Source organism: Lottia gigantea, assembly GCF_000327385.1.
Source record: "Lottia gigantea unplaced genomic scaffold LOTGIsca_24, whole genome shotgun sequence".
Classification (NCBI taxonomy): domain Eukaryota; kingdom Metazoa; phylum Mollusca; class Gastropoda; family Lottiidae; genus Lottia; species Lottia gigantea.
The window spans coordinates 431638-456487 of record NW_008708707.1 but is presented as its reverse complement, the minus strand read 5'-3'; the positions used below and the strand labels follow the sequence as shown (position 1 = coordinate 456487).

The 24850-nt window shown below is 35.9% G+C and overlaps 3 protein-coding genes across 3 annotated transcripts; 1 reads left to right on the top strand and 2 right to left on the bottom strand.

The window, feature by feature from the left end:
- Positions 1-954: 954 nt before the first annotated feature.
- Positions 955-5846, bottom strand: LOTGIDRAFT_231895 (hypothetical protein; the record flags this gene model as incomplete). The annotated part of the gene is made up of 13 exons (XM_009055265.1): positions 955-1120; positions 1562-1627; positions 1894-1987; positions 2265-2353; positions 2508-2546; positions 2809-2896; positions 3208-3325; positions 3593-3722; positions 3935-4120; positions 4353-4469; positions 4603-4717; positions 5173-5287; positions 5657-5846. The coding sequence occupies 13 exons, from the start codon at positions 5844-5846 to the stop codon at positions 998-1000; spliced, it is 1470 nt and encodes a 489-aa protein (XP_009053513.1). The 3' UTR covers positions 955-997.
- Positions 5847-6315: 469 nt separating this feature from the next.
- On the bottom strand, positions 6316-9829 carry LOTGIDRAFT_188374 (hypothetical protein). The gene is made up of 5 exons (XM_009055264.1): positions 9615-9829; positions 9172-9253; positions 8407-8870; positions 7904-8131; positions 6316-7401 (listed from the first exon to the last, which is right to left on the bottom strand). The coding sequence occupies exons 1-5, from the start codon at positions 9729-9731 to the stop codon at positions 7153-7155; spliced, it is 1140 nt and encodes a 379-aa protein (XP_009053512.1). The 5' UTR covers positions 9732-9829; the 3' UTR covers positions 6316-7152.
- A 252-nt stretch (positions 9830-10081) lies between these two features.
- Positions 10082-22329, top strand: LOTGIDRAFT_188369 (hypothetical protein; the record flags this gene model as incomplete). The annotated part of the gene is made up of 28 exons (XM_009055263.1): positions 10082-10321; positions 10646-10722; positions 10919-11065; positions 11356-11504; positions 11752-11920; positions 12391-12603; positions 12978-13063; positions 13257-13305; positions 13581-13697; positions 13912-14126; positions 14464-14599; positions 14952-15029; positions 15182-15251; positions 15611-15752; positions 16076-16238; positions 16488-16546; positions 16840-17035; positions 17403-17471; positions 17783-17916; positions 18360-18481; positions 18655-18740; positions 19095-19313; positions 19788-19973; positions 20324-20436; positions 20737-20905; positions 21236-21414; positions 21744-21924; positions 22273-22329. Coding segments are annotated over exons 1-28 (3693 nt in total), but the record flags the coding sequence as incomplete, so codon positions are not given.
- Positions 22330-24850: the final 2521 nt, after the last annotated feature.

Below are 24850 nucleotides of genomic sequence, written 5' to 3'. Positions count from 1 at the left end.
CAGTGTGCAATGAGAGAAATTTGACTGTTCATCGCCATTAGCTTTCTTTTTTTTCGATACTCGGCTATCAATGGACTTTTAACTTGCATATCTGAAGTAAACGGTGCCTATATTTAATGAACGCAAACCTATTTTATCAAATAACATAAGAACTCAAGAGTCAAATAATATGAAGTCCCTACCTTTAAGTTCTCCTCTAGACTATCCACCATCCACTTTGATCCAATCTAAATAATTCTAGTAAAGTGGAACCAAGATTACGGGTGGCGATTCAAAAAAAAAAACACGAGCGCTCCACTTCATTTTTAGGCCATTAACACAATTTAAAACTTGGCTTATAAACTTTCAATTCGAATTATTTTATCCCAAAAACTGCATTCGTTTATTTCTCTATTTATGTCCGAGGATAAGCACAGATATTTTTGCTCTTTTCATATTCCTTATTGTCCTCTTACAGACAGGAGCGACAAATTAAACGGCTTACTGCTTCAAAGACTGTTCATTTGAATGAAAAAAATGGGACGTTTGTGAACATCTATATTGTCAATACTAATTAATCTTCTTCACTTCTATTCTTCTTCATTTTCAAATTTGCTGAGTAGATTTCGAAATATTTCTTAATTGATTGAACTCGCATAAATTGGTAATGGAGTGCTGATCACTATAGCTGATCTAGTTAAGAAATATTTTGAGAATTTGTAAAATTGGTGATCTGTTTTTAAAATCTACTCAGCTGAGTGACTACCTTAACATTGGTATTTCTATGTCACTCTACAAGTGATGTAATTTTTTGTTATCGTACGATCCAATATATATGATTTTCTATACCGCTTGCTGAAAAACTTACAGACCGATAGGCAAAAAGAAGGGAACTTTCTGGTCCACCTAAATTAAGTTTGGGGTTAATTAGACTCGGCAAATTCATCAGATTGCCACAAAAACAAGATATATGTTGAATTTTGATATTTTTTTTTTATCATTTTACCCATTTTTCGTTTTATACCAAAGTTCCCAAACAGTCGGCACCCTGACAATCAGGAAAAGGGAAGTAATTTGGAATAATCTGAGTTTGAGTTGTAAACATAAAATCGCTGTCGGCATCCAGTCCATTAAAACTTAACTGAAATATAGTAATGGGGATGTACGTCATTTCAGCACCCATTTCAGCACCTTAAAGGGGTTGTAGAGAGATTTTTCTTAACTTTTTATGTGCATCGGAGACACTGATAGCATCAATTTGCACCATTTCAATTTTCAATCAGACGTTTGGTTCTTAGAAATTATTACAGCCTTTTCTATAGTGCTAACATATTGCCTTATTTTAGTGAATTGCAAGGACCACAGAAATATGGTTGAAAATTGAAATGGTGCACATTGATGCTATCAGTGTCCCTGGTACACATAAAAACACCCAAACCACAAAGAGCAGCCTTTGAGGCCAAGATTTTCCGTCTGGCGACGTCAATGCCGTACTTGCAAATCGTCCAAAGATATACAGATGTATAGCCATGCTATGTTCACTTTGCTCTTTATGAACTTTGACCTCTGATCTTTGACCTACCTGGATAAAAAATCCCAACCAGCCTGTAGGTGGATTATCAAAATAAACTTCATACAACCCAACCATCTGAAAAGTACACGAAGGAGACCTGTCATTTCTTTAGTGGATGGACGACTTCATATATCAATTGGTGGCGGCGCCAGCCTACCGAGAATGGGGGTACATATGGGGGTCAGACTAACTAAATAGAGTGTACAGTGCATGGCACTTCTGAGAGGGCTTCCCTGGAGAAATGTTTTACAAAATGAATTTATTTGGTAAATACGGACACATATTTTTGGACTAAAATGTGGGACCAGTGCCGATAGACTGTTAAGACATGGCTTACTTACAGGGTTTGTGACTGGTGCCTTCAACCAGATTATAGGTTGCGGTACAAATCCTTTCGGATTATTGGGATCCGCTGCAGCAAGTCGAAAATCTCGTCTGAAATTGAAATGTGTTTCTTCTATCATTTGGTAAACCGTGAAGGTTACGCTAGCCCTCTCAACAAATTAAACGTTACGGAAACTGCCGCGCATAGCCGAATGGTGCTCTACAAAAGATTCAGCTTTACGGAAACTGCCGAAGATTGCCGAATGCAGCTACTGATTTAATTCAGCTAATAAAGCCATTGTTTCGTCGATTGTCCCGACCTCAGCTCCATCCTTTCTCCATTAGTTAAATTCCGCCCGAGCAGCTATCAATTTACCAAAGAACCTACCTTTTACTGTCCAAAGTTCTGGCGTAATAACACTCGATAGTTTTTGGTTTAGTCTCCGTGGTTACTGTTATTTTACCACCATCATGAGTCTACAATACAGAACGTATTTGTTTTTCAATTGAGCTCTGTGACAGGCCAGCTGAGACCGCCATTGATAAAACTCATACACAGTGGATCTTTTTGGTACCATCGTTCCTTAAGCAAAATTGGTATAATTAAAGATAAAATCCGCTCTTTACTTACAAATTCTCTTTTCCATGTAAACTTTGGCATTGGTTTTTGCTGCAAGAGAAATCAAATCATGTTGTCACAAATACTTAAAGGCACAGAAGAAATGAAATTGGGTTCTTACGGCCTTATTTTCAGTATTTGTTTAGGGTAATGAGGCCGGCGAAACGAAATCGCAATGCAAGACATGGTGTCCAACTAGCTAACAGATTGCTCTGTCCTGTATAATTACAGTATTATTTTGTTAACAACTGTCCGAATATAGATTAGGTCAAGTTGTCGAAATGAAATAACTTTCTGAATGACCCAGACTAACCTGAATTGCACTGAGGTAAAATGATCGAACGCCGAAAAATAACTGAATTCTGTGAAAGGTTAAACTATGCTCGGCGTTGGGGAGAACTCTGAAAGAGAACCAATTCATTCGAAAAAATAGTCTTTATAGAAGTACCCACAAAGCCCTCATGCAATCATCAAACACTTAAAAACGACCACATCCAAAAGTTTCAAAAGAATTCGGGTGCACTACTTTAGCTAGTCCCTAAAGATTCAGCGAACTTCATAGAAGACACCAGGGACACCTCTAGGGCAATTTCAATCTCATCTGATCACTGAGTTCCCAATTGCAGAGTGCTATGAGCTCCCTTAATATGTCTGTGGCGCTACTCGGACGCACACAACGATTCATAGAAACTCAACCTTGATAGGAACTTACCTGAGATAGGTTTCACCAGGGAGCATGCCCCAATAGTAATAAGAATCATCTGGTATAAAGAACTCGTCCCCTCCAGTTGTTATGATATATTTAGGCATTGTCAATCTGTCTTTATATGCTACAAATAGAAAATCAAGAATATTTTAGCCACAAAGAAATGCTGTAGATGAAATGGTGGTTTTGCATCATAATTTTCGTTATAAAGAATCCACATAGGTGGCTAATGACTGTTAGTCCTCAGAGTCAACATAGCTAACAAGGTTTTATTTAGCTAATCCCCAATCCCCCCCCCCTCCCTTTGAAAGCACAAACCTTATGATGGGTCCCACGAGTTCATAAGAGTCCACACAGCTAGCGTTAGAGAATATGAAAATGAAAAGCATACCAAGAGGGTCTATAATATCTGCCATGACTTGAGTTTGTGGATTATCCAGCTGTCTTGTGAAGTTCAGTGCATAATAATCACTGAAAGCAAATGTCCAACCTCCCAGAGATCGGTAATGATGATGAAGATTCTGAAATAAGAAAATAACTCCTTCGTACTCAGGCCCCTTAAAGAGCAGAAAAATAATGGTGGGGTGGGGATGTCTTGCTATGAGTGCATTGCTGTATCATTGTGCGAATCAACATCTTCCCTACAGAATAGATGATAACCAAGTTAACTCCACTGGTCAAGCCCAGAATGTCACAATTCTACATCTCATCAATAACTGAAAACTGTAATCACCTTTCTTAAATTCAGGAGGTCCATAACCATGGGAGCAATAGCTATAACTCGTTTATCTACAGCAGCTGTTGTCCACGTGGTCCATCCTCTCTTCGACTCACCACACACCAGAAATTTGTCGATATTCGATTGTGGATAGATGGTTTTTGCAAAGGCTGCTATGGTGTCCATACCCCTCACGGCTCCCTAAACGAAGAATAGTCGAATTGTTTTTTCAGTTGACATATTCAAAGCCTTTTTGCAAAGCCAAAAATAAGCTCATAAAGGAACCTCTGGAAAATTGGCTTGTTGGCTACGGCCCTGGATCTTGTACAAATCAAAAATGCACGTGCATTTGCAATTGTGACCTAATTGTGCAGCAACTTACGAGGTTACCATCCATGGTATCCAATATTCAGAAGTCAGTAAAAAGAATCACCTTGGTCATAGGAAGTCGGAGCAACCATTCTGGTCGTTTAGGTTCATCTTCAACAAACACCTTCCACGTCCATGCGATCACTGCGTCTTCATGTCGACTCATCTGAGTAGGATCTTTCTGTGAAAAATACGATTATAATCAATGCAAGAATATGAACATTATTGGACCACCTCCACCTCCTCTTAAAAAAGAGATTTTAAAATTAGAAATGGAGTATGGACCCTCAAAGAACAAAAAGCCTTGAAGTTACCTTGAAGACTAGAGGTTGATTTGGTATTTGATGAAGGTTGGCACAGATTGTTCCAGTACTGACCGCCATTAATGTGATAAAGGTCACAAATTCATCGCCTACATCGGGGGTAAATCTGAAAAAAATCAACTGCTTTGATTTCGGTGTGAAGACATATCTCAATGGCAACATGGGTGTTCTATACTGCTCTAGAGGCGAATGTTTGTATCAATTTGTGGGAGATGATATGAAAGCAAGCTTACAAGCTTAATTAGTTAAGTTATGGGGGTCGTAACTCAGTCAGTAGTCTGGGGGCAGTACAGGTCTCCTGAGACTGAGAAGTATATGGTGCAAAACCCTTAATTTTGACAAACAGTTAGACGGGTCAGCTGCAATGTCTTTTCAAAGTCTCGGTACTGATTAGGATTTTATTAGGTTATAACCGGTAGTACCGTTGGTAGGGTCAAAAAGAGATTCGTGGGACCCTTACAAAGTCTTTAATAGAGTTCGAATGTTATGCCTTGGTCCCAATTTGGCTAGCTATTAAATACTGACAGTAACGAGGGCTTAATTTGGCAAATTGTAACTTACGTGGGACCATTACTTCCATAGGAAATGTACATGAGACCGTGTTCAGGATGGGTAAGTTTATCAGGAACAGCTACTACCATGTAGTGAAACCAATATGGTTTGTCAACATCCTCTTCTGCAAAATAGAGAACCATGTGTCAGCGGCGGCGCCTGGAACTGAGTCTGGCGGTACAGATAGCAAGCAGACTGACTGCAGGGCAGGAATCTGGGTTGAGATTCCAAAGGAGGAAACACCGTTGTCAAAGCCCTGATGAAGGATCTGATGTTTCCCCAAATACTAAGTGGAATTCAAGTAGGTGCTCAAGTCTGATAGGAGAACTAGGAAGTTCGCTTCTTAAATTTATAGAACCACGACAGTGCAGAAATATATTCCTATAATGACAACAAAGCAGAAACTCCTAGCTTTTGTGGAGGGGTTCTTAGTCGTCGGACCTCCTAGGCTTTCACCAATCCCATTTGGCCACGTGATGATGAAACTGCTTACCTGTGAGCCATTTCTGTGAAGTGAAATTCAACAAATATAAAGTAGCACCATTCGCTCTGAAAGTCCAGTTGGTCTTGGACCATTTATAATTACTGTCGGGTTTGTTGACGTAATCATCCAAGGGTGTAGAAGTCACTAACCACGCCCCACAGAAAAGGGCTGCGAGGTAGACAAGCACGAACCCCTTCATCTTTCACAAGTACACTAAGATAAATTCGGTCATGAGTGTTGTATTTGTGTTTATCAAGTTTTTTTTATCTGTTAAATTCGTTATCAGTTTTGCGAATTTTGTGGTCGTATGATAACACATTTTTATAGACGTCTTTAGCGTTAAAAGTTTACTCTCTTAAACATTCTACTAGTAGAAAATTATTCTTTCTTAGCACTAGTAAATAAATAGAGTTTTACGTCTTATTTTTCCTGCATCTTATTGTAGGAGTAAAGACAGAAACGTAATGAACTGTATATAAATGGGACATGTTTGAAAATGCGCGTGCATTTGATCGATTTTTATGTCTTAAGTTTCAGAGTAAAACCCTAGCAGGAAAATAGCCGCTATCATCCAGTCCAACTTTGTCTGCGCATAGCTTAGATGAAATATCTTCATCGTAGACAAGAAAAGTCTGGCTGAGATCGTGGAAACCATTCAGACAAGGAGTAAAAAGTCAAGACATTCATTTTTCATATATTTTTTTCACAGGTGTATAATAATAAATACTAGAGTATAATAATATTTACAATAAAACAAGATTTATCTCCCCTATCATAAAATTTTCCCCATTTCAAATTATTCTTCGACATTACTTCCCCTGAATTATAACTTAATATCACCCTTACATTTTCCCCCATTTCCACTATTTTTCCCCTTTCCCGATCTCCCCTATAAAAGCACTCTTCCCCATATATGTATTTCCCTTTCCAAAATTAATGTTTCCCTCCAATGCTCACTGTTAAAACTGTGATATCCCAAAGGCGAACTTATTTTAGGAAATTACATCTCTTGAAAGTGAAATTCTGTTTCAGTGGACATAAAATTACAAATTAAAATCAATAAATTTTCAAATAATTCTAAAAGGTGTTTGGTGACCTTACTGTCCATATATATGATCATCTCATTAAAAACTTTGGTGATTAAAAATGCTGATGATTAAAAAGATAATAAGCATGAAATTAATTAAAATATTCCGAATTGAAATTTTGATTTCAAAAGAATTGAACATGTATTTTAGAAACTTAGATCTTCTGTTCCATTTGAACCTTGTCCTTTGTTACTTCTAATGACTCAAACAAATTGTTTAGTTGAAAAGTAAATTTGTATTTATTTGCATTCTATTACCCCTAGGGTATGTACCCTTTTGAGTTCTTAAATCTAAATTTATCACTTGGTATCGTTACCCATTTGGTGGGTAGTATAATTGGGTACCTTTAACAATCGGGTATTAACCGTCGAGGCAATATAGATTGCATATAAACAGGGTTTTAGACAAGATATAGGCTTAACGGCTGGTTTTGTTCCATTGCATGAAATAAGCAGCTGTAGGGGGGTTGGTGTAAACCTCTTTATATAAGAAATCTTTATGAGCTGTCTGTTCCTGACTTAAACGCCTGTTTTCATCTGCTAATTGTCTGTTGATTTCTTGGCGTTTACGTTCAGCTTCTCGTTCCAGTAATAACGCTGCCCGAGCGTTTGCTACACGCTGTTTATCCCATTCCTCATCTTTTCTTCGCTTCTCATCTTCAAGACGCTGGAATCAAAACAAATACAAAATTTAAGAAAAAAATCAACAATGGATATTTTTGGGAGAGTACCCACAAGGGGCAGAGAAGAAGTTTGTTCACCCTTTTTGAACACCTGATGACACCGAAACTCTCTGCTCAGCTCATAAAGAGACTGCAAGTTTTAATACAGACACAAAAACAAATACCCATATTACTTTTCAACTTCAGTAGGAACACAGGTTGAAATAGGTCAGTTGTCTGACGATCTCTACTTGTCAAACTTGAGTATGGGCACAGGCTTAAATAGATCAGTTGTCTGAAGGTCTCTACTTGTCAAACTTCAGTAGGGACACAGGATGAAATAGATCGTTTCGCTGAAGATCTCTACTTGTCAAACTTCAGTAGGAACACAGGCTGAAAAAGGTCAGTTGTCCGACGATCTTTACTTGTCAAACTTCAGTAGCAACATGGTTCAGGTTCTGTTTTAATATTTTACTACAAATAATACATGGATTTGAAGAAACCTACCTCTTTCTCTTTGCGTTGTATTTCCTGTTGTTTTTTTATGTCTGCTATTTGTTCAGGACTCATGCCCTTCCACCTATCAGAAATAACACGATGGGAACCGAATGCCGACTGGGCCACGGAGGGGTTCTCTGTTAAGATATCACCGAATACATGATTAGCGATTTCTGTAGCATTATCATCTTCATCTTGTTGTCTTTTTAATCTGTCTTTCTCCTTCTGTTCATTATCCTACAGAGAATAAAAATGAATTTGTTAATAACATTGTGCCACTCTGCAACTTGGATTTTATTCAACTGGGCAGCCAGGCCAACAAATGTAGGCCAACTGTCCCAAGCACTGAGGTTTCGAACCTACTTGATTAGCAGACAATAAAATTCACGACTGACTCAAGCTTCGACAGAAGAATCAACCATTTCAGGGAGATCTACCAGGTATGGGCAAAGATAGGAGATAAAGGGTGAAATCCAACACTAGCCAAATTTGGAAAACTCTGTATTACTTACCAAAGCTTTGTTATAATCACTGGTAGCCATGTTGATAGCACGTCTGCAATTTTCTTCAGCATCTTGTAAATCAAGTGCTCGCATGTCTAATTCCTTTTGTTTCAATTCGTACAGTCTATCGGCAGCTTTTTGGTTTCTTTCAGCGAGTTCTTTCTCAAGTTTCTGTTGTTCTAACCAATTCTTTTTCTGTTCTTGTTGTAATTTTAATCGGGCTGGATTGTTCAAGTCTTCTCCCTCGAATTTCTGTAAACTCGATATTCCACATCTTGGATCGTCATCATGAACGCGCGCTGGTTTGTCTTTTTTCAAACCTTCGGGATCGTAAAGATCAAACTCACGTCTGCTAGATGGATGCTGATGAAGAGCTCGGAATTCTATTTCTGCTCTGTCCAATTCTCGCATATCTTCATTTTGTCGTTTCTCCAGTAACAAACCAATCAAATCATTACGTACTGCATCGGCCGCTAAAAAAGAAATCCTCAATTCAAAAACAAGTTTTAGGTATAACTTTAAGATGTAAAGAATTGGATGGAGTTCACAAGAAACTTCTGCAGCTTCATTACTAATAAATGCCAGCAATACTTATTCAGTCAATCAGTGTAAGCTAGAACATCCTGAATATTGCCTTCATCACTAAGGAAGATTGACACTATGGAGATATCAATATGACAGCAGTCGGGATCAAAGCCTAGGTATGTGACCAAGACCCTGAGTACTGTTTCATAAAAAACATCCCTGTCTAACCAATACCACCCCCTTACTTACCAAAAGCCTCTTCCCTTCTCCTTTCATACTCTTCTTGTTGTTTTCTATCAGCAATTTGTTGTTCAATGGCTTGATTATCAATCTGAAAACCGATTTGAATTAGTGATATAGGCTAGATCTGTTTACTTTATGAATGAAAAGGCCAACTGTTGTAGAGTGTTAGCCTACAGTAGGCTGGTGTATTCAATCTTCATACTGTATTCTGTCTAAACTTAAAGTAAGTGTTAACCACTTCTCTAGACCAACTTAAGGTTGACGTGTTGTTTGGTTGATTCAAGCATAGCTTGAAAAAACATTGCGCCTCAAAGGCTACAAAATCATTCTAGGAAAGTCAACATCTATAACCATTTAGCCAATGGACGTAGTCAAGATAAAAAGTTTGAAGACATGTCATAAATAGTGTAACGATTTTGAAGAAATAAAATATAATATTGTTAACCTACCCCGATTGTTCTGACTTTTGAATTAAAAATTCTACTTTGACGCTCCTCCTCCATTTTCCGGCGGCGCTCAATGGCAGCCGCCTCTTTGTAATCGACAGGCAGATCGAGTTTGTACATCTTGAATGCCTACTTCTTTCCCAAATGACGATCTTCACTCACCAACCATGAAATAATTTATTGAACTCTCCAATGTAAACGTTGCTAGGTAGACATTGTTGCCAAGTGGTGCGGGATAATTATTCCAAATATTAATTTCTAAAACAATTTACAAAAAACATATTAAGTCCAAATTAAAATATTTTGATTTGGGTCGAACTCTTCTTTTTTAAAGCATTATTTTTTATTTTCATTTTTATTTTTGAGTTATATTAAAGCTATTTTAATTTTTAATTTTGAGCAATAGTCAGGAGGAATAAATTTTCTTCCTTCTCGCGAGAATTCACGAGACATCCCGTTACTTCCGATTAAAGCGACATCTATTCCCGCTAAATTTTGTCAACACAGAAATTGGATATGTTTTGATCAAATATCTCATTATTGTCCCATGCATTTCAAACCGATTTATTATTAGGTTGAAGGACTAAACGTAGCCAATATGCCTGGCTACCTCAAGTTTATCGATGTGGACAATTTCAAGTCGTACAAGGGCCGTCAAAGAATCGGTCCGTTCAAGCCGTTCACTGCAATAATTGGGCCAAATGGATCAGGTAAACAAAGAACGAAATCAACATTATTCCCCCTCCGTCTTACCTATATTTCCTTTTGCATGCTTGCTAATATCGCCCTTATAATTATCATTATAGATCGAATGTACTCATGCTAATGGAAGCTTGGAATGTAAACATGTCATAATAAAAGACTACATTGCCATTTTATATTGCATTGCCTCTACGCAAGAATAAGCCATTGGAACGCACTGGAGGCGTGATAAAGAGGAGCCATGATCATTTCACATTATTTTTCTACATCAATATATCATGCCAAAATACGCAACATAACGTAAATGCCTGGAATATTCTCTTTTTTTTAAGGAAAGTCTAATTTGATGGATGCTATAAGTTTTGTTCTTGGTGAGAAAACAACAAATTTAAGAGCAAAGAAACTAAATGTAAGCATCTTTCAAATATCAACTTCAATGGGACAGGGGGTAATGAGAAGGGGCAAAATGGATCGATTTGCAACAATGTGGGAATAAACTGATTTTGGAGTACAATTGAATCATCACGAATTTATAGTGAAGCAACCATGAAGAATGGTTAATATTTGACACACAATCATGATAAATATGTTTTGTTATTTTCTAGTCTTTAATCCATGGAGCCCCGATTGGTCAACCAGCATCAAACAAGGCCTCAGTGTCAGCTGTATATATGGATACAGAAGCTAATGATGAAATAGTTTTTACCAGAATTATCCACAATAATACTTCAGAACACAAAGTCAATGGAAATGTAAGTGGAATAAGTCTTTAATCAGAATTGTAGTTACTAGTTATCTAGTTTTGTCCACAAGTTGACATGACACTCAAATGTTTGTAGATTAGTGTGGACAAAGACCCCCTTCGTTGAAAAGTTATTATGTTTCACATCCTACTTTCCAACTGTGAATGGATCCTTAATGCACACATTCTATAGCACACAGGACATTTCCTAATGTAGAATTCCACCCATTTATCCATAAATTAATTGAGAAATGGAGGTGGGGGTTTGAATTTATTTTTATTTTCTTTGTCCACTTTTAGAATGTATCTTCAGCTGAATATGCAGCTGAGTTGGCTAAGATTGGAGTATTAGTCAAATCTAAAAACTTCTTGGTGTTCCAAGGTACTGTGGAAAGTATTGCTATGAAAAATGCTAAGGAGAGGACAGCCATGTTTGAAGAAATTAGTAGGTAAGAAATGAGTTAAGAAATTTCCAGAAGCATAAACTTGTTTTTGGTAGCCTCTCAGACCTATTGGGCTTGATCCCCATTCAAGCTATTTTCATTCAGACATTATATGGCCAAACCAACGGTCATTGTATCTAAATACAAGAAACATTTCCGATGCTGCAACTGTAACTTTTGACCAATTCCACACCAGGCACATCATAGCTTTTGAGAGCGCGACCTTTGACCTTTTCACTTTTGACCTTGGCAGATCAGGAGAGTTAAAGGATGAGTATGATAAAGCGAAGACTGAAATGTTAAAAGCTGAAGAAGACACTCAGTTTAACTATTTTAAAAAGAAAGGTATTGCTGCTGAGAGGAAGGAAGCCAAGATGGAGAAAGATGAAGCTGAAAGATATCAACGACTGAAGGAACAATTGGTAAATATCTTGGAAAATTTTAGTTTCTTAACCTTTTCGACACTGAATGTGTACGGTACCAAGAAATCCAAGTGATATAACTGAAACTGTTCCAGGTTAACGTTATGTCTTCATTTGGTAAAAGCTGCTACACCAGCAGATTTGGATAAAAAATTGTTGCCAGTATCACATTTAAAGATGGGTTTCCTTAATTGTTAGTGTTAATTCAAGAAAACTATTTGATTAATTGGTGTTTTTAATGAATTATCATGTATTATTATTAATCATATCTTATTGCATATAATTAAGAGTTTTGACCAATCATAAATGTCCATGTATGTACAGTCTAAGTGAATCTTTAAAATGAATGCCGCTGTCCTGGCAAAATTTCGCCTGCATGGCGTTGCCCGTCTTCATTAGCCCACATGGTAAAACTCCATTCATTTCATCAATTGTGTGTTAAAGCCTGAACTTTTATGTATTTCATTTAGTGTGAAAAAGAATTAGAACTGCAACTGTTCAGGTTATACCATAACGAACGAGATATTGAAGAAATTAACGAAGAATTGGGAAGGAAAAACCATGCCCTGGAAAAAGAAAATAGAAAAAGAGACAAAATTGAGGATGAGGTGAAAGATAAGAAAAAAGAACAGGGCAAAATGAGTCGAGAATTAACCAAAATTGACCAGAACATTAAGGAATTGGTGAGTATACTGCTGTTGTCGCATATTGGCCTCCACTTTAGCCAATAATGAGATCTTCCGCAATTGCTCAGTGATACAACACAGTGATGCCTATATCTGGAAGAGTTGATTTTGAAATTAAAGGGTGTTTTTATCGGCTCATATTCATTATGTACAATATTTTTCACCTCTTTAGATACAAATGTTATATTACTAACTTACTAAGAATTATACTTTTTTGAAAAACTTAATAGACATTCTGTTCATAGCCAATGCTTTTGTTAGTTGCCTCAGCTCAGGGTTGACTTGACTTTCAACATCTGAATGAAGTGCTACAATGCTGCAACCCCTGTTTTGCTTTGAAAGATTTAATTTTATTTAATGTATTTTTGTAGGAAGTAGAGATGAACAAGAAAAGACCACTCTACATCAAAGCTAAAGAGAAAACAGCTCATATGATTAAAAAACTAGAATCAGCTAAGTATGTTTACAAATTTAATAATACCTTAAAAACTGTATAGAATCTATCAAGGTTTGATAATGGTAAAATTTATGTCGTCAGCAAGTCTTTGAAAATTTTAAGGAAAATGCATCTGTTTGAGTAATTGAAAAAGCTAATTTGAAAATTTGACAAATTGAAAATATATTTCATTGTATTTATGTGTTTTTTTCAGAAAATCATTAAAACAAGCCAGAAAGACTCATGACAATCATGAAGAAGAGGTAAAAACTTGAATCAAAAATTTGTTGCTTTCCCTTGTCTGTTTAATTCTGGCCTCAATTGAATAGTTCAGAAGAGGATATGTCACATTCAAATTTTATTCTTTATTCTGCCCTTTTAATTTCTGTCTTCTTTTTTCCATGCAGGTACACTGCATTCTGAAACGTCTTCAAAAAATTCAGGGTTCAGGATAGAATGTGTTTAAGGGAATTTTTTTTGGTGATTTATATTTAAAATCCATACTCTATAAACATTTCAATATTTTCTTCTTTTAAAGATTCAAACCTTAGAAAATGAATTAGAAGAAATCGAAAGAAAACGACAAGAATTTGAAGAAAAGATCGAAGAAGAATCTCAAAGTCAAGGTCGTTCCTTACAGCTAGAAGAAACACAAGTAAGTAGAATTGGTTAATTGTACTAAGAGTAATGTTCTAAATACTCCCTATCAAAATTTCCCTCATTGCACACTGTGAGGCATCTGAATCTCTATAAAAGCTCTTGAAATGATAAACACACAATTCAAGATAGTCCTATTAACTGAAGGAGTTTCTTTTTGGTATTTTGTGTTGAAAAAGCAATATCTGTTATTATTTCATTTCGTTTCCAAGGTAACAGAATATCAAAGACTAAAAGAAAAGGCTGGTAAACTATCAGCTAGATATCTACAAGAACTAGACTCGATTAATCGTGAACAGAAATCAGATCAAGATCGATACGATAATGAAGTCAGAAAGAAGAATGAAATAGCAGCTAAACTCAAACAGAAAGAACACGAAAAAGAAGAAAATTTAAAACGAGTTGATAAACTCAATGATTATATTAAGTGAGTTATTTAGGATTTTTCCAAAAGAAAAGAATTGCTAACATTTGCGTTTTTGGAATTTTTTAGAAAACCTGGGCTAAATGCTAGACAGGACGATGTATGTCACTTTGGTGTATCAGACCTAATTTTACCACATGCTAAATATCTGAACATTAGTATTTTGAAAAACATTAGCACATTTTTTAAGAGGTCTGTAAAAAGGACATGCTTAGAGTGCTAAGACGTCCTTTGTCTCATTATATTTTGGAAATAATTACTTTGAACTCTGATGTGCAACAGGTTATACTGAAATTGGAAATTGAAAAATTATAGTCCATTTTTTTATTATTTTTTCTAGGACGAGTTCACAAGCTATATCTGAACAGAAGAAAATAGAAGAAGAATTAGGATATGATGTAGAAACAGCTAATTCTAGGATAACAGAAATTAACGTTGAGTTATCTTCTGTAATAGAACAGCTTGGAGAAGCTAAGGTATAAAGTTATACTTAATGACAAGCGCCCTTACAAATAAGTAGATGAGACTGTGAATGGAGTTTTACATCCTACTTTTCTGTGGATTAATGAAGACTGGCAAGGCCATGCAGGGTGCAATGAGGGTAATTTTGCCACGACACTCAGCAGCATTAGCCTGCCCTTTTTCAATTTCCAACTGTCGAGGGATCACACGGGGCCTTGGTTTATTGTCCCATCCAAACGACTAGACACTTTTTCCATGTTGTTTGTCAGCCTGTCTTACCTGTATATCTTTGGATTATAGGATTTTGAGCATAAAACTGGTCTAGGTCATTTGAAAGGTTGAAATTTTTTACAATTTTTATTACAGGTTGATAAACATGAGTCGGCTAGAGCCATGAAAAAAGCTGAATTACTGGACAATTTAAAACGTCTTTTCCCAGGAGTGGTAAGTTCTTCACAACATTTGCACATGATAAATATATTGGTCTGAGGTGAAAGGAACAGAAAATTGTTATATTTTTAAAATCGCTCATCTTGGTTAAAATAACCCAAATGTGTCACTTTTCAAATTGTAACTGAATGTATTTTCTATTTCAGCATGGTAGACTGATTGATCTGTGTGAACCAAGTCACAAAAAATATCAAGTTGCTATCACTAAGGTTTTGGGTAAGATGCTTTTGTTAATTCTGTGTCTTCTATAACCAAATCAGAGAAGAAATATAGAACGTCAAACTATATTCATTTCATTAACCAAATTAGGGGGTAAAAATCCATCGCCTTGTTGCTGATACAGGTCGGGGGAGTTGACATGGCAAAATGACTTGTCGTTCGGATGGAACAGTTAACCAAAGCCAGGCTTGCTACAGACTGTGCACGTTATCTCTGACAGGAGAATCAAAAAAGGGTAGGCTAATGCTGGCAAAATTTCTGGCACTGTCTGGCTTCATCAGCCTGAAATGTTCAGAGAAGTAGGAAGTGAAATTCCATTTATTTCATTTTAATAAAACTCAATTTCTCTTTTTCAGGTAAATACATGGATGCTATAGTATGTGATACAGAGAAAACAGCTAAAGATTGTATTCAGTACATGAAGGAACAAAGAATTGAACCTGAAACATTTTTACCTTTAGATTACCTGGATGTTAAACAGGTCAACGAGAAACTCAGGTAAATACAGTGGACGTCATTTAAACTGTGTCCCTTATCAATTAATAGATGGAACCAAGGTTCACTTATCCAAATAGCTTTTGCTAACATATAGTTCACTATCCTTGTTTAAATCAACTATCCATTATATCAAAAAATAGATGGGACTGTTGTTCACTTGATCCAAATAGCTTTAAGAACCAATCAAAACTATCTTTTTTGTATGAGAGGTTGTTCATACTGGTATAAGTTTTTATAATTTCCATGTGTGTGTTCATTTTTACAAAACAAAACATATGTAGAAATACTCTGATTGGCTTATCATGTAATATTTAATATTGTAGAGATATAAGAGAACCTAAGAATGTGAAGTTAGTTATAGATGTTATAAGATATGATCCACCAGTTATTAAAAAAGCTCTACTCTTCGCTTGTGGTAACGCTCTGGTCTGTGAAACTGTGGAAGATGCTAGACGGGTTGCTTTTGGTGGCCACGAAAGACACAAGGTAGGCTCTATTCTATTCATCATTACTGTCAACTTGTTTGAATATGGAAGAGCCAGGTTTCTATCTGTGATGATGATAGACAAAGTTTGGTGTGCTTTAAGCTTCTTATGATTCCGAGACAGTTAGAAAAGCAGGCAAATTAGTTCCCATAATCCTGGTGAAATTTGGTCTTGGGTGTAGAAAAGTAAAAACCGCTATTTCAGATTTTGTTTTCCATCACATGAACATGCTTTTTCTGTAATTTTTTAGTCTGTGGCGCTAGATGGTACATTGTTCCAGAAGTCTGGAGTTATCTCTGGTGGTGCCAGGTAAGAATTACAGATTATTCCAAAGATAAAATAGAATATTAATTCAAATCCATTGAAACATATGTTTATGGAATTCAAAGAGAGCAACATGTATATTGTTGTAGCTGATTAATTTCCAGATGGAAAAATAGAAAAATTACCAAGATAAATGATTAGGTTCTTAAGGAACTTTTCAGGAACTACCAGCAGGTCTGTGGCCAAACCTCTTAGCATTGATCTTTCCTGGATTATCCATGCTGTCCCTATTGGACGTAACAAAGCTAATAATTGAATATATGTGTTATTTTTTCTAGTGATTTGAAAGCGAAAGCTAGAAGATGGGATTCTAAGATGTTAACTCAACTAAAAACCAAGAAAGAGAAACTGTCTGAAGAATTAAAAGAACAGTTGAAGAAGAAACGTAAAGAATCAGAATTGAATACGATAAGATCACAGATCAAAGGTTTAGAAACCAGATTGAAGTATTCTCTGACTGATAGAGACAACACAGTGAGTAAATAAATATTTTGAGTAAAGAATACACTGTATTTTACAAGTATAACAACTTAAGGATCCTTTCTACCAGCTGGTCCTTGACCACAACTCTTGGCATTGACTGAAGAAAAGTTGAACAAGAAAGAAACAACTATATTTTACAAGGATAACAACTTAGGTTCACAGTTAAGGATCCTTTCTACCAGCTGGTCCTTGGAATATTAGCATTGATCTTTACCAGATTATCTGTACCCATTTACAGCTGGGTTAACTGGAATTGTGAGTAAGGATGGCTCATTTATGGTCAACAGAGTTTGACTCACCCACCAAGATTACAATCCAAGCAATAATTGATATTAAACAAAGCTATTAATACTTTCAGTTGAATAAACATCTAACACAGAATGACCGAGATCTACAGCAGTATAATGATATGATGGTCTCTTTTGACGTAAGTATATTAACAGAGGGGTCTTTTCTTACTTTTTACTAGCTTAATAGCCAGAATGACTCAGGGAAACAGTGGTGTCATTAAGTTCAATACAACATGGATCCTGTAGATCAGGGTTTTTGATCTGGTCTCTGGCTTCAATAATATAGAAACTGATTTAAAAAAAAAAAAAGCATCAACTCATTAAAGATCCGGTGAAAATTGAAGGTCTACTACTGACCTTGTAAAATTCCCCCCAACTGCATGTCTCTTTGCCTAGAAACATTAGGTGTAATACTCCATTGTTTAAAACAAATGTGTAAATTCTTAAGCCGAGGATGTTAGAGATAGACCAGGTGATGACAGAACGAGGTGATAAAATTAAACAGTTAAAAGATAAAATGAACAGAGTAGAAGATGAAGTCTTCAGTGATTTCTGTCAACAGATTGGTGTAGCCAATATCAGGTAAAGATTTAATACTTTTCTGAGACCCACTTCGATATCCAAATAAACAGGTACCCTTTCCTAAAAGACCTTCATTACTATTCGTATCGATTTCGGTCGACAAAATTGGTTTGGCAAATATCAGGTAATGATTTAAGACCCAAACTAATAGGCACCCTTTCTAGTAAGCCCCATTGTCAACTGTCATACAGTGACATCACTATGGCAAAAGCTGATACTATATTTAAGGGCATTTGCAATAGTGATTTCATAAAAGATTTAGTTTTAGTGGAATTACAGGAACCACAAACGTCTGACTGAAAATGAAATGATGCAAATCATTGCTGTCAGTGTCCCTGTTAAACATAGAAAGAGTAGACAACCTCTATACAATTCCTGTAAGTTTTTAAGAAACAGGATCATGTTTTCAAACAGCTTAAAGAATATAACGTTGTATTTTACAGACAGTATGAAGAGCGTGAATTGAGAGTACAACAAGACCGAGCCAAGAAAAGACTGGAATTTGAAAACCAGAAGTTTAGACTTCAGAATCAAATTGAGTTTGAAAAATCACGAGATACAGCAGGTAAGGTTGATATTTAATCTCCTCCTTGCTATGATTTGAAAGAAAAGTTTTAAGTTTCTCAGAAATTTAAATATGAAAGATAAAGGAAGATCTTATTAGGCTGCAATGAGGTTCAGGGTAAATTGCTTATTTCATGATAAATGATTGAAGTTAAACGTTGCTTATTTTTATAGAAAATGTATCAAAATGGGAGAAGACTGTACAAGATGATGAAAAAGAACTAGAAAAGGTTAAGAAAGAAGAGGCTAAACAAATGAAAGTAAGTTATGCTATCTATTTTCAACCTGTCACTGAAAACTGCCAATCAATAACAGGATGGTTGAATTAATCTTTGCCTAGTGATTCAGAACAGAGGTACTGAATATGAAAAAGCCTCAGACATACAAATGAAGTGAGGCTAGATGTGCTACAGACTATGCTCGTTTAAGATCCCTCAGTAGTTAAATGTGCTACAGTAGTTGGAAATTATATAAGAGTAGGATAGAAATATATCCCTCATTGGACACTGCAAGACTTTTGCCTGCCTTCATTAGCCAAATCAGGTGCAGTTGATTAGGACGTAAAACTCAAATCTTTTCATTTCCCCATGTCAAAAACAATTTTATTTTTTCAGGTAATTGATGAAGATATGCAGAATACAGAACGTTTAAAACAACAGAAAATAACAGTAAAATCTCAGAATGATGATATAGATGGTACAATCAGTGAAATACGTAAACGACTAGGCGTACAAATTAAAGAAATAGCTTCTATACAGAAAGCTATCACTGCCCTAGAAACCAAGCTAGAACAAAAACGTGCAGATAGACACAGCCTCCTGAAAACTTGTAAGGTAAGAAAGTGGATTGGGTCATTTGTAATGGTAAACTTGCAGTCAATTCAATTATTGAACTTACTGTCTACTCAATCTGAAACTTATTTTTCTACCCAATCTGGAACTTATTTTTCTACTCCATTCTGGAACTTATTTTTCTACTCTATTCTTGAACTTATTTTCTACTCAAAAGGCATCTTCACAATGTCAAGGAACTGTGTCTAATACCTTGACATAAGACACTTTTTGGTATCACAGAAGTTTAAAAATGAAATGCTTTGATTGCTTGCCTTCGATCCAATCAAATCACTTCATTTATTAACTTCAGTGATTCAAAATAAGTGTCTTATAATGTCAAGGTATTAGAGCTTATACAGCCAATATGAGCCCTTAAATACATGGGCAGCCATATTGTTTACAGTCTTCCCCCCTCTTTTTTGCCAAATATAAACCGCTTCTGATGTCAGTTTTAATCATCATTATTTAATACAGATGGATGACATCCGTCTACCAATGAAAAGAGGCCGTATGGATGACATCACCCAAGAGAACGAACCATCCAGCCATGCTGAGAGTGAAACACCAGATAGTTTAAACAGTCAGGGAGCGAAGGCAATATACCAACGTGAAGCGAACATTGTGTTAGACTATAGCTCTCTTAATGATGACTATAAAGAGGTAAGTTGATCAAAATTTGTTCTATACATTGGCCAAATGAAGATGGCAACATGTTGAAGTATGCAATAGGGTAAAATTGGCCAGAACTATGTCCATGGAGATCTGTGGCATATTGAGTCAACCTTGAAACATTTAGTCATCAAAGGAGCTTTGAGTCACAGCCTCCAGAATGTCTTGATGCTACTCTAACTAATGTGAAAGTATTATCTCAACCAATGCAGAATTTGGGCAAGGATCTGTAGCTTGCCAAAAACTCAAGCATTAAGCACCTAACTTGCTTAGCCACAGCAGCCCTGGATGAGTGGAAGATGATTTCTGATGATTAACTGTTTTATCCCCTATTATTATAGTTGGACCATGTTGATGATGTAAAGAAGACCCTAGATTCATTGATGAAAGCCTGTTCTGACATGCATACAACTTTACAGAGAATTAATGCACCAAATATGAAAGCCAATGAAAAGTAAGCTATGCCAAATTGCATTCTTCTCTACATGGGGGTCATATTTTTATATGCTTAAATTATGGTCAATAAAATCAAATTTCGATATACCGGTACTTTTGACAGTATTTCAGAGATTACTTTACTTGTAATGTTCAATGAAAACCACAGTTAAAACAAATGTCCTGCAAATCAGTCATTGCTGGGTATTTTTCAATTCTAAATCAAGACATGACTGGCAAATATGACCGAATTAATAGTCCTGCCAAATTAAAATATGTTATATTTTTGACATCTCAAATTACTTTTTTTTATTTCCAGATTAGATTCTGTTAGGTTTAAATTCAATGAAACCTCAGAAGAATTTGAAACAGCCAGAAAAAGAGCTAAAAGAGCCAAACAAGCTTTTGAAAGAGTTCGAAAAGAACGTTATGATAGATTTATGAAATGTTTTGAACATGTTTCAAACCAAATAGACGATGTTTATAAGGTAAAATATTTGATTAAAATTAATTTTCCTCTTGTATTCATAGTAATATTTAGATATTTAAGATTGTTTTAAAGCCTGCTTAAGTTATCTTACAAAAATTATTTTTTAACTCATTGTGGGGCAAGTTTTTTATACTTAGTGTATGATTGGTGATATACGTAAAACACAGTATTAGAGTCTTTAAGAGGACTTGGAAAAAGTTTCCTTATTGCATACTGCATGGCATTGAAGCTCACGAAGCAAGCAAGAACAGATTAGAGGGATGTAAAACTTCATTTCATTTATAAAATATCCAAATTTGTGTGATTTCAAACATTATGTTTTATTTAGGATTTATCCAGAAATCAGAGTGCTCAAGCTTTATTAGGACCAGAGAATCCAGAAGAACCCTATTTAGATGGAATCAACTATAATTGTGTAGCGCCTGGTAAACGGTTCCGACCCATGGATAACTTATCTGGCGGTGAAAAGACAGTTGCTGCCTTGGCTTTACTCTTCTCTATACAAAGGTAAAACTTTCTTATGGATGCCTTAAGAGGGCCTACAATGTTTCGTTTACGCATAACATGAAGGTCAAGCTAGTTGGGTCTGATATTTTAAGCAGTCTGTTTTGTAGGCAATGATATGAGTTACTGCCCTTGAATTAGTCTGATAATTTTCTATTATGGAATACAATGTATTAACTCTTTAAATACTAGCAGCGGCATTAACATGCCATATAATTATGCAGTATAATATCCCTGAGCAGCCATACTTAATGACTTATGTGACATTCAAAGGGTTAAAGAATTTTAACATTAAAAATTGGTTTCTAAGCGTTCTTCTTTGTTTTTTCCAGTTATCAACCAGCACCATTTTTCGTTCTGGATGAGATTGATGCAGCTTTAGATAACACTAACATTGGGAAGGTAGCGGCCTATATTCGGGAACAATCAGAGAAAAACTTCCAGTGTATTGTCATCAGTTTAAAAGAAGAGTTTTATAACCGTGGTGATGCTTTGATTGGAATTTACCCAGAGGTGAGAGAAACTCTTTATAATTTTTCATAAGGAGGGAAACTGCAGTGGCAGAGGGACTAAGAAATGCTTGCTGGCTAACATGGAGGTCCAGGTTTCAATCATAGGAACTTAGATTCCTCTTGTCACTGTTATTTACTTTTTTCCACAAGGAAGCTTGCTGAATACGCTGAAAGTACAGGGTTCAATTCTGGCATCAGTCCATATTATACTGTCCAGTTTTGTTTGTCCCTATAAATGATGGAGTTCCGAGGCACTGACATGGAAAAGATTAGACAATAAACAATAGCCTAGTGTACTACAGGCTGTACACTTTGAAGATCTCAATTGGATTTTTTTTTCTGTTTTCAGATTGGTGATTGTATAATCAGTAACGTGCTGACTCTAGATCTTACAGAATATCCTGATCCTTATAAACAGGAAGAAAGTCAACGCTATATCCGTTAATTCATTCATCGTCTTCATTCATTCATTCATAGTCACTTCATATCATGAATTAGTCGAGGAAAGATATTGTACTCTATTACATTTCTCCTTGATCTGTGCTTTCGTAGTTATTACGACCATGTTCATCTATTACATTTGTATCAATTTATTCATAATGTGTTCAGTTTTGTGGGAAAAATCCTGGGTTTAACATAATTGATTACAGCTTATCGTATTGTCTTACCAGACGTCGCAAAATATGATTTATCATATCACATAAGGCCCTTCGCGATTAGTGACGTCATCAAATACCAAGATTCTGTTGAATTGCAGGAATCAAAAATATCCAATTGAAAATTGGCATGGTGTAAATTGATTTTATCAGTGTCCCCGATACACATAAAAAACTTTAAAAACCTCTTTACAATCATATAACAAAACACAAGACAACAAGGCACGTAACTTTTCAACACAATATACACGTGTCGTAATGATTCATTACATCTGATATCGATGATATCGACACGTGTATATTGTGTTGAAAGGTTATGTGCCCAACCTTATTAAAGAAGTGTGTTATATTCTATAATATTGTCTTGTGTTATGTTATATGTGCTCCTGGCTTCTACATGTCGTTCAAATCCTTCTCTTTACAATCCCTTTAAATTGGTATCTTGTTATATGTTCAAGCATCACTGGTTTCAATTCTATCATTTTATTCATTCATTTATTTGTTCCTTTATTGATATTTATAGTTCTTGTGTAAAATCATAGTTATATCATTGTTGTTATTATAGTACATGTATTCAGTATTGTTTAAATATAAACTTTGCTTTATAAGACTGTTATTTAATTCCTTGCCAGTGCCGTTCTATGAATCATAAGGAATTTGGGCCAAGTAGAATAGTAAGGAAACTTAAGCCCTCTCAATGCTCAAAATTCATCTCATGCCATCTGAAATCCATAGGATTTTGGATGGGCCTCTGGTAGCGCCGATATTCCTGGAAAAAGTTTAAGTTATTGAGGAGGAGGCGATAGGGGAATGGGCAAAATAGCAAGGGGCGATATAAGACGGAGACGGGGCGAATTGGAAATGACACCCGGATCCCTGCTCTAATGGGCTTTGGCCCTTGGGCCCTCGCCTCGGAGAGACACCTATATCCCCCCAGTTTCTAGAAACGTCCCTGGCATTTAAGACCTCAATGATAATAAATTTGAAACTTGAATGCCGTTGGAGGGTCAAGAAACTTTTTGGGTATATGGGACATAACTCTACCTAGCGCCTCTCAGTATTTTAATTTAAGTACGAGCTGCCCGGAGTGGTCATTACAACCACCCATTAGACAGGCTGTATTTGATGTTCGATAAGTATTAGTCATATCAAATTTCGAGGCGTCAATCTTAACAGTTATTTGCGATAGTGCAGTCATAAAATGTTAGTTTTAGTGGAATTGCAAGAACCATAGACGTGCTAATTGATGTTTCCAATGCCGTCGATACACACACTTACAGCAACTCATAACAATCTCTTGACAGCAGTTTTGCTTAGATTACGGCCTTTGCGATATCAACATCATGAAATGTTTAGATTTAGTGGAATTACAAGAGTCAAAGACGTCTGACTGAAACCAGAATGGTGCAAATCAACGCTCTCGGTATCTCCGGTACACATACATTTAGAAAAACTCTTTATAATCCTTTTAATTTGTGCCCACGTTAAATCCTTGAACTAGATTTACGAAATTGCATCATCAAAGTCGAACACGTCAGTTTTGTATTTAAAATTGTCTGGTGGCATTTGACTCTGCCAATTTCGAGATGAGGTAATTGGTAGAATTACTATTACTAAATACAGAAAACTTTCTCGTTGACATTTGCACGTGGTAATTTACTAATTTAGTATTCACATTATATACGTTTCGGACATATTGAAATGACATTTTCCTGTTTGACCTTTTTGAGCTAGTTTGAAGGACATTTGATATAAATTGGAAATGGAATATACTTTTATGTCCTTTTCTTTCCTGCTTCTGGATAATGAAGATAAGCTACACCATGCAGTGTGCAATGAGGGAAATATCGTTAGAACAGCGGTAAAACCCTACTCTTTTTGGCAATTACCAATTGCCAATTGGGGTTAATTGTACCATCTTAACGACGAGACGCTTTCAACTTGCATCACAGCGATTTCAATGCTGGATGTGATGAAAATGATGGTACCTTATTGTGCTTAAAAATATCAGTCAATGAAGTGAAGAAGTATTTAGGTTATCACACAGAGGAAATAAACAAAAACAACGCCATAGACAAACAAAATAGGGGAGAATTAAACTAGTTGTCTTAAATTTCACTCTTTTCCTGTGTAGAGTTTCTTTTTTAATAACGCCTATTAATTAAATACGTCATTGATTTGAATAACGGAAGTGACGGATATCATGTCCGGATATCATTTCTGAGGAACTACATAGGGCCAGCGTTAATGATAAAATCACGTCTGAGTGGG

Excerpts from the sequence above, each read along its gene's own strand:
- LOTGIDRAFT_188374 (XM_009055264.1), bottom strand. The coding sequence starts at position 9,731 with ATGTACAAACTCGATCTGCCTGTCGATTACAAAGAGGCGGCTGCCATT. Across the intron at positions 8,871-9,171 it reads GAGAAGGGAAGAGGCTTTTG|CGGCCGATGCAGTACGTAAT; the intron begins GTAAGTAAGGGG and ends TTTCTTTTTTAG. Across the intron at positions 8,132-8,406 it reads GTGATTATAACAAAGCTTTG|GATAATGAACAGAAGGAGAA; the intron begins GTAAGTAATACA and ends TATTCTCTGTAG.